Source organism: Haliotis rufescens, unplaced genomic scaffold (genome assembly GCF_023055435.1).
Source record: "Haliotis rufescens isolate VD_foot unplaced genomic scaffold, xgHalRufe1.0.p SCAF_23, whole genome shotgun sequence".
NCBI lineage: Eukaryota > Metazoa > Mollusca > Gastropoda > Lepetellida > Haliotidae > Haliotis > Haliotis rufescens.
Window position 1 is genome coordinate 11929792 of NW_025963924.1, and position 9794 is coordinate 11939585.

The following is a 9794-nucleotide window of genomic DNA, read 5'->3' on the forward strand; positions in this document are numbered from 1 at the left end:
TGCAAAGATGTTGAGATGCCTAAAAGGAAAACATTAAGACGTTCTCATTTCCCCAGTGAAACAAATCATCATAATTCACATCTGTAACTACAGTTTCTTCAAAAGCAAATCAACTGCATTCAAGGTCGGCTTTTCTGAAAAACAATGTCTGCAATCGTTCGACTAAGGTCATGAAGACCCTTAAATGGATTTTGTAAATGTTTTTTTCAAAGTGTGCTTCACAAATGCTACAGCTTAAGTCAAGACTAAAATGAAGAAGGCTAACAGTTAGGCGTCTGGGAAATGACATTATTTATTAAGGTTAAAATCAATAAATCACAAGTTGTAAACGAGGAGCCATCTAACCACAAGCTCTTTCTGTAATCTTGATGTTCTAATCCTGTTCTGAGCCGAGAGGGGTTGCATTGCATGTAAGAAAATACCGGTGTAGGTGATTTGGGAAGTGTCCATCAGAGCTATTGCTTATTATAGTGCCGCTTGACGGTTTATTATAAGATTCATAACAAGATTCATTACCTAACCAGGATTTTCTCCCTGGCATGATATCGAAACCTTCAAAACATCCCTCATAGCAACAATTGCATTTGAAGCCACAAGCGTTCGATTGCCGTTCCCTTCATAGTTTGACTAGACTAGTTTCATAGACTAGTCTCGTGTTTCTTGTATCATCACATCATCCATTCTCCCCATCCCCGTCACCTCTACATCGCCTCAATAACCCAGGGCCTTCAGCATTGCAACCCATCTCCACCACAATGACCCAGGGCATCCGTCCTCGTCAACAATTCTCCACTACAATAACCCATGCCCACCATCACCATCAACCCACCTCTACCACAGCAACCCAGGGCATCCGCCCCCCTCGACATGAAGGGAAATTTGACTCTTTGAAAGTCCTCTCTCTTGTAATTCAGACTTCTAAGTTTTTTGTCTTTCGAATTTCTTTAGGTATGGATATTAAAATGACGTAGTTTCATGGGTGTCTTTTATGTCTAGTGCATGTGGATGCCCTGAATGGTTTATCCCTTAATCAACAGTGGGGAAGTCCAGCAATACACTTCTTCTTTTCGCAGTAACTTTCAGATGACCCATGGCTCCAATCACCATCAACTCTTCTCCATCCCCATAACCCATGGCTCCTATCACCATCAACTCTTCTCCATCCCCATAACCCATGGCTCCTATCACCATCAACTCTTCTCCACCACCGTAAACCATGGTTCCTACAACCATCATCCCTTCTCCATCCCCATAACCCATGGCTCCTATCACCATCAACTCTTCTCCATCCCCATAACCCATGGCTCCTATCACCATCATCCCTTCTCCATCCCCATAACCCATGGCTCCCATCGCCATCAACTCTTCTCCATCCCCATAACCCATGGCTCCTATCACCATCAACTCTTCTCGATCTCCATAACCCATGGCTCCTATTACCATCAACTCTTCTCCATCCCCAAAACCCATGGCTCCTATCACCATCAACTCTTCTCCATCCCCATAACCCATGGCTCCTATCACCGTCAACACTTCTCCATCTCCATAACCCATGGCTCCTATCACCATCAACTCTTCTCCATCCCCATAACCCATGGCTCCTATCACCATCAACTCTTCTCCATCCCCATGGCTCCTATCACCATCATCCCTTCTCCATCCCCATAACCCATGGCTCCTATCACCATCAACTCTTCTCCATCCCCATAACCCATGGCTGCTATCACCATCATCCCTTCCCCATCCCCATAACCCATGCCTCCTATCACCGTCAACACTTCTCCATCCCCATAACCCATTGCTCCTATCACCATCAACTCTTCTCCATCCCCATAACCCATGGCTCCTATCACCGTCAACACTTCTCCATCTCCATAACCCATGGCTCCTATCACCATCAACTCTTCTCCATCCCCATAACCCATGGCTCCTATCACAATCAACTCTTCTCCATCCCCATAACCCATGGCTCCTATCACCGTCAACACTTCTCCATCTCCATAGCCTATGGCTCCTATCACCATCAACTCTTCTCCATCTCCATAACCCATGGCTCCTATCACCGTCAACACTTCTCCATCCCCCAAACCCATGGCTCCTATCACCATCGACTCTTCTCCATCCCCATAACCCATGGCTCCTATCACCGTCAACTCTTCTCCATCCCCATAACCCATGGCTCCTATCACGATCAACTCTTCTCCATCCCCATAACCCATGGCTCCTATCACCATCAACTCTTCTCCATCCCCATAACCCATGGCTCCTATCACCGTCAACTCTTCTCCATCCCCATAACCCATGGCTCCTATCACCGTCAACACTTCTCCATCCCCATAACCCATGGCTCCTATCACGATCAACTCTTCTCCATCCCCATAACCCATGGCTCCTATCACCATCAACTCTTCTCCACCACCGTAAACCATGGTTCCTACAACCATCATCCCTTCTCCATCCCCATAACCCATGGCTCCTATCACCATCAACTCTTCTCCATCCCCATAACCCATGGCTCCTATCACCATCATCCCTTCTCCATCCCCATAACCCATGGCTCCCATCGCCATCAACTCTTCTCCATCCCCATAACCAATGGCTCCTATCACCATCAACTCTTCTCGATCTCCATAACCCATGGCTCCTATTACCATCAACTCTTCTCCATCCCCAAAACCCATGGCTCCTATCACCATCAACTCTTCTCCATCCCCATAACCCATGGCTCCTATCACCGTCAACACTTCTCCATCTCCATAACCCATGGCTCCTATCACCATCAACTCTTCTCCATCCCCATAACCCATGGCTCCTATCACCATCAACTCTTCTCCATCCCCATGGCTCCTATCACCATCATCCCTTCTCCATCCCCATAACCCATGGCTCCTATCACCATCAACTCTTCTCCATCCCCATAACCCATGGCTCCTATCACCATCATCCCTTCTCCATCCCCATAACCCATGCCTCCTATCACCGTCAACACTTCTCCATCCCCATAACCCATTGCTCCTATCACCATCAACTCTTCTCCATCCCCATAACCCATGGCTCCTATCACCGTCAACACTTCTCCATCTCCATAACCCATGGCTCCTATCACCATCAACTCTTCTCCATCCCCATAACCCATGGCTCCTATCACCATCAACTCTTCTCCACCACCGTAAACCATGGTTCCTACAACCATCATCCCTTCTCCATCCCCATAACCCATGGCTCCTATCACCATCAACTCTTCTCCATCCCCATAACCCATGGCTCCTATCACCATCATCCCTTCTCCATCCCCATAACCCATGGCTCCCATCGCCATCAACTCTTCTCCATCCCCATAACCCATGGCTCCTATCACCATCAACTCTTCTCGATCTCCATAACCCATGGCTCCTATTACCATCAACTCTTCTCCATCCCCAAAACCCATGGCTCCTATCACCATCAACTCTTCTCCATCCCCATAACCCATGGCTCCTATCACCGTCAACACTTCTCCATCTCCATAACCCATGGCTCCTATCACCATCAACTCTTCTCCATCCCCATAACCCATGGCTCCTATCACCATCAACTCTTCTCCATCCCCATGGCTCCTATCACCATCATCCCTTCTCCATCCCCATAACCCATGGCTCCTATCACCATCAACTCTTCTCCATCCCCATAACCCATGGCTGCTATCACCATCATCCCTTCCCCATCCCCATAACCCATGCCTCCTATCACCGTCAACACTTCTCCATCCCCATAACCCATTGCTCCTATCACCATCAACTCTTCTCCATCCCCATAACCCATGGCTCCTATCACCGTCAACACTTCTCCATCTCCATAACCCATGGCTCCTATCACCATCAACTCTTCTCCATCCCCATAACCCATGGCTCCTATCACAATCAACTCTTCTCCATCCCCATAACCCATGGCTCCTATCACCGTCAACACTTCTCCATCTCCATAGCCTATGGCTCCTATCACCATCAACTCTTCTCCATCTCCATAACCCATGGCTCCTATCACCGTCAACACTTCTCCATCCCCCAAACCCATGGCTCCTATCACCGTCAACACTTCTCCATCCCCATAACCCATGGCTCCTATCACGATCAACTCTTCTCCATCCCCATAACCCATGGCTCCTATCACCATCGACTCTTCTCCACCACCGTAAACCATGGTTCCTACAACCATCATCCCTTCTCCATCCCCATAACCCATGGCTCCTATCACCATCAACTCTTCTCCATCCCCATAACCCATGGCTCCTATCACCATCATCCCTTCTCCATCCCCATAACCCATGGCTCCCATCGCCATCAACTCTTCTCCATCCCCATAACCCATGGCTCCTATCACCATCAACTCTTCTCGATCTCCATAACCCATGGCTCCTATTACCATCAACTCTTCTCCATCCCCAAAACCCATGGCTCCTATCACCATCAACTCTTCTCCATCCCCATAACCCATGGCTCCTATCACCATCAACACTTCTCCATCTCCATAACCCATGGCTCCTATCACCATCAACTCTTCTCCATCCCCATAACCCATGGCTCCTATCACCATCAACTCTTCTCCATCCCCATGGCTCCTATCACCATCATCCCTTCTCCATCCCCATAACCCATGGCTCCTATCACCATCAACTCTTCTCCATCCCCATAACCCATGGCTCCTATCACCATCATCCCTTCTCCATCCCCATAACCCATGCCTCCTATCACCGTCAACACTTCTCCATCCCCATAACCCATTGCTCCTATCACCATCAACTCTTCTCCATCCCCATAACCCATGGCTCCTATCACCGTCAACACTTCTCCATCTCCATAACCCATGGCTCCTATCACCATCAACTCTTCTCCATCCTCATAACCCATGGCTCCTATCACAATCAACTCTTCTCCATCCCCATAACCCATGGCTCCTATCACCGTCAACACTTCTCCATCTCCATAGCCTATGGCTCCTATCACCATCAACTCTTCTCCATCTCCATAACCCATGGCTCCTATCACCGTCAACACTTCTCCATCCCCCAAACCCATGGCTCCTATCACCGTCAACACTTCTCCATCCCCATAACCCATGGCTCCTATCACCATCAACTCTTCTCCATCCCCATAACCCATGGCTCCTATCACCGTCAACACTTCTCCATCTCCATAACCCATGGCTCCTATCACCATCAACTCTTCTCCTTCCCCATAACCCATGACTCCTATCACCGTCACCTCTTCTCCATCCCCAAAACCCATGGCTCCTATCACCGTCAACACTTCTCAATCCCAATAACCCATGGCTCCTATCACCATCAACTCTTCTCCATCCCCATAGCCCATGGCTCCTATCACCATCAACTCTTCTCCATCCCCATAACCCATGGCTCCTATCACCGTCAACCCTTCACCGTCCCCATAACCCATGGCTCCTATCACCAGTGATGTCAATCACTGTATTTTTTATAGGCCGCCGTCATATAGCTGGAATTTAGCTGAGTGCAGCGTTAAACAACAAACCAAAAACACCACCTGAACCTATTGCTGCTATCACCGTCAACTCTTCTCCACCACTATAACCCATGGCCACCATCACCCTCAACCCAACTTCTCAGCCGACACTCTTCGCATCTGTGTATCACGCCATCAACAAAAAACTATCACCCGTCTCCGTCCCCACCGTTCCCGTCCCTGGCATCTGTCCCGTCACGCCTCCCTTGTCTGGTTGTAACACTTTTCCACTCCAGAACTGATACATATGCCGCGTGTACACGACCTACAGCAGGATAATGCCACACAATCTGATCCAATTTGACCTTAAAGAAATCACAGGCCGAGGCGATGTTGGAGAATGGGGTAATTAGCAATAGGGCCTCGCCTATTAAAGGAACCAGGTTCAGTGCAAGGAGGTCCCTGGCCAGAAGCACACACTGAAGTACTGCCTGACATGAGATGTGTATTAGAGGGTACGTTTGCAAGGTCCCGCTACGAGCAAGTAGAAACATCAATCCTAATGCATCCTTATAAGCTGATTAAGCAGGGAGTCGTGTCGTTCTCAACAGAACTGCAATTACCCCACGACTGAGAACACAAGAATCATGGGTTGCACGTTCTGACTATGTTCGGAATCAAACGTGGACTGTCTGCAAGATAAATGTGTTCGTCAACCACAGGGCTACCCCTGAAGTGATCCTGTTTAGGGGGCTGAGGTTTCATCGATTTACAACAATTGTCCATGGCCAAACGGCAATACATCGATGTCAAACTAAATTATCCAGAACCTGTAACATTTAGCTATGTGTTTAATCACTGTCTTACCCATTTCTATGCTAACAACCACATGTGTGTATATATTGTATGTAACTTGGTAATGAGTTGTAATCTGACTCTAACAACTCCCCTGTCTGTCTTTTCAAAGTTGGATGTGTTCGGCTTTGATATATCGAATCAAGCCAAGAACATTGCGTACTGTGAAAGAAAAGCTGCTCCTTGTACTGATCTGATGGTGTTGCAATATCAGTATAACTCCTGCATTACAATACTTAAAGGGTTAGTAGCTATTTAACAAAAGAAACATCTGTCTACATTGCTCATTTATAACATGTGTCACGTTGCAAGAGTTATATTGGAGAAGTATATGAAAGTTATGACGTGGATGGGTGTCACATTGCAAGCGTTACATTGGAGAAGTATATGAAAGCTATGACGCGGCTGGGTGTCACGCTGCAAGAGTTACAATGGAGAAGTATATGAAAGCTTTGCCGCGGATGGGTTAAACAAGATACGTGTTTGTGATCAGCTGACACAGACAGACCGGTATGATCTCGACTATTAAACAGTTCATAGCAAAGTGTTTACGATTATATTAATTACAAACACATTTTATTTTCGAGGCTTAAACTAACTTCTCTTATTCAACACGAAACTTGAAACAAGACAGAAATACCTACCTCCCCCCTATTGTAAGTGTCGAACTGTCGTCGCATGGAGTTTTGCAAAGAAAGTGCTGTTAGAGGGGTTTTAAATTCGATTAATTTGATATTAAAACAAATTATGGAATTTCTTGGTTTCACAGAATAGCCTATACATGCTTGAAACAACTCGTGTCAAACAAACTCTAAGCATGTCTCATAATAAAAGCTATGAACCTTAAAGTCTGTTGTTTAGTCAAGGATAAAGTTTCGTTAAGCCGCCTATATATGTATGGACAGAGCATCACAAAGTCTGTTCTATATACAAGGATAGAGCATCCCACAAATATCTTCTGAAACACTGACAGAGCATCACTAAAACAGTTCTAGACATTCGATTAGAGCATCATCTTATTATGGAAACACAGATATGAGCTTCTCCAAAAGCATCTCTAAACCGGTTCTATAATACTGAACCGCGAAAGAAACGTCACTTCATTAGAATAATTCATGAAAGTTTATCATTGAAATATCCATACATTTTTGGAGGTATCTCGTTTTTTATATTAGTCTGTATCCAAATTGAATGCTAACGGCCACAAAGCGACACAAATATGGATATAATGGGTCGCCAAAACGCAGTTTAACAAACGTCCATGGTACAAAGTCCCGAATGCTTACCATGAAACTCAAACTTCACTTGCGTTTCCTTGCGCCTTTCTAATAAACAGCACCCCAATACGTGGATCTAACACTCCTGTATCGATACTGGCGCCATACCAAGACTTACGAAGAAGAGAAACCAGGCTTTATGATGACTGCATGCTTGTCAAACTGCGCGAATGGTTGCCAATGCTTTTAATGTCCACGTAGGAACCATCTACAGACCACAGCAACGATACCAGGTCACCAATAGCATGCTGTCGTCACAAAGCTTGGTTTTTCTCAAACCCATGGGATCAAATAATTGACACACTAGACTGACGTACATATGCTTACTTGTTTTATTCTTAGCAAAGTTGCACGTGAGTGGCAAAAGAAAATCAAGTTTAAGACTTTGAAACATCGATAATGTGATATACCTTTTACAATTGCACTCTCGTAATTAGAAAGAAAAAATATATAGACTCATGTCTACTACATGTTAACTTTGTCAATAACATTTGCCATTTACAATTAGATTAAAGGAAAATACTAAACTTGTTGAACAATCCTGTTCTTTTACAGCGATGTAAGATGAATGTGTGAGGAATTGTACAACAAGGAGAATTGCTCAACACTCCGTGAAATACATGTTTAAAGCTGTTAAAGAGGCAGGTAATACAGGTAGGGTACGAAATTCTATAGCAAAATCAAACTTGGTACCGAGATACATCTATGTATGTTTACTCGAATTCGAAACATCAGGACTGGAAAATAGCTTCGAGTTATGGGTAAATTCGAGATAAAGGATCTCGATGTAATAGGGCCCGACTGAAATATGATATGATTACATTCACTTCACATGCATGTTGTCAAAGATTTATGGTTGCTTGCTGTCAATAGTACTACTTGTGTTACATAATTCGAAAGCAAACTGTAACAAATGGCTGAAACATTTGTGTGGTAACTATAAAATATATCATACTGACCAAACAAAAGTAACTTTGTCAAAATCACATTTATTAGAATTTGGATTCGAACACGAAATTCTGTTCATAAATCGTGTAAAACCAATCGTAGAAATACAACAGACATCCAGCAACCGAGTCACATGCTTAAGTTCACTAAAATCCGTGTAAAATTACCTAATTCGCCGAAATTGGAAATTCATTTGCAGCAACATCATGAATGCATATATGTGTATAAAACAACTCACAATCCACGTATTACAACCATCAAGAATACCGCGCTACCCACTGTCCTCTCTTGTACAATCACTGAGAAGACCTCTTTACCCACTATCCTCTTTTGTTCAACCGCCGAGAAGACACCTTTGCCCATTATCCACATTTCACTGACGACCGTCACCAACACACGCTTACCAACCACAATGATGTCCACACCCTCAACATACACTTAATGATGGTAACAATTCCTTGTCTATAGCTAATCCTAAACCGACCGCTGCCAATGCCCACCACTGTGCGCCCTGTCTTCAATCATTTTCAAGAACTGCCGACCCGCTCAAAACCACTGAGTACCATCTCTAAAGCACTGTCCGCCCTCTCGAGAACTAAATACACCCTCTCCAAACCAAATGCTCACCCTGTCAACAACCAGTGTGCACCCTCTTAACAACCAATGTCCACCATGTCTAAACCACTGTACGTCCTTTGAACAACAATTGTCTACCCTCTCAACAACCAGTGTTCATCACTCTAAAACCCTTGTCCACCATCTCTTCAAACCACTGTCCGTCTCTCAACAACCCTTGTCCACCATCTCTACAAACCATTGTCCGTCTCTCAACAACCACTGTCCACCATCTCTACAAACCACTGTCCGTCTCTCAACAACCATTGTCCACCATCTCTACGGACCATTGTCCCTCTCTCAACAACCCTTATCCACCATCTCTACAAACCACTGTCCATCATCTCTACAGACCAGTGTCCCTCTCTCAACAACCCTTGTTCTTATTTCTACAAACCACTGTCTGTCTCTCAACAACCCTTGTCCACCATCTCTACAAACCACTGTCCGTCTCTCAACAACCCTTGTCCACCATCTCTACAGACCACTGTCCGTCTCTCAACAACCATTGTCCACCATCTCTACAAACCACTGTCCGTCTCTCAACTACCCTTGTCCACCATCTCTACAGACCACTGTCCGTCTCTCAACAACCCTTGTCCACCATCTCTACAAACCACTGTCCGTCTCTCAACGACCCTTG

General features: G+C 45.4%; 5 protein-coding genes across 5 annotated transcripts; all 5 read right to left on the reverse strand.

Moving 5' to 3' along the window:
- Positions 1-1026: 1026 nt before the first annotated feature.
- Positions 1027-1596, reverse strand: LOC125383450 (keratin-associated protein 19-2-like). Its single transcript, XM_048401586.1, has one exon. It carries the CDS (start codon positions 1594-1596, stop codon positions 1027-1029), a length of 570 nt encoding a protein of 189 aa, XP_048257543.1.
- A 14-nt stretch (positions 1597-1610) lies between these two features.
- LOC125383451 (glycine-rich cell wall structural protein 1.8-like) lies at positions 1611-2807 on the reverse strand. The gene has a single exon (XM_048401587.1). The coding sequence runs from the start codon at positions 2805-2807 to the stop codon at positions 1611-1613; it is 1197 nt and encodes a 398-aa protein (XP_048257544.1).
- Positions 2808-2821: 14 nt separating this feature from the next.
- LOC125383452 (glycine-rich cell wall structural protein 1.8-like) lies at positions 2822-3556 on the reverse strand. Its single transcript, XM_048401588.1, has one exon. It carries the CDS (start codon positions 3554-3556, stop codon positions 2822-2824), a length of 735 nt encoding a protein of 244 aa, XP_048257545.1.
- A 14-nt stretch (positions 3557-3570) lies between these two features.
- On the reverse strand, positions 3571-4557 carry LOC125383453 (glycine-rich cell wall structural protein 1.8-like). Its single transcript, XM_048401589.1, has one exon. The coding sequence runs from the start codon at positions 4555-4557 to the stop codon at positions 3571-3573; it is 987 nt and encodes a 328-aa protein (XP_048257546.1).
- Positions 4558-4571: 14 nt separating this feature from the next.
- LOC125383454 (shematrin-like protein 2) lies at positions 4572-5264 on the reverse strand. Its single transcript, XM_048401590.1, has one exon. The coding sequence runs from the start codon at positions 5262-5264 to the stop codon at positions 4572-4574; it is 693 nt and encodes a 230-aa protein (XP_048257547.1).
- Positions 5265-9794: the final 4530 nt, after the last annotated feature.

Bases quoted from the DNA above. Each gene is read 5' to 3' on its own strand.
- LOC125383452 (XM_048401588.1), bottom strand. From the start codon at position 3,556: ATGGGTTATGGGGATGGAGAAGAGTTGATGGTGATAGGAGCCATGGGT.
- LOC125383450 (XM_048401586.1), bottom strand. From the start codon at position 1,596: ATGGGTTATGGGGATGGAGAAGAGTTGATGGTGATAGGAGCCATGGGT.
- LOC125383451 (XM_048401587.1), bottom strand. From the start codon at position 2,807: ATGGGTTATGGGGATGGAGAAGAGTTGATGGTGATAGGAGCCATGGGT.
- LOC125383454 (XM_048401590.1), bottom strand. From the start codon at position 5,264: ATGGGTTTTGGGGATGGAGAAGAGGTGACGGTGATAGGAGTCATGGGT.
- LOC125383453 (XM_048401589.1), bottom strand. From the start codon at position 4,557: ATGGGTTATGGGGATGGAGAAGAGTTGATGGTGATAGGAGCCATGGGT.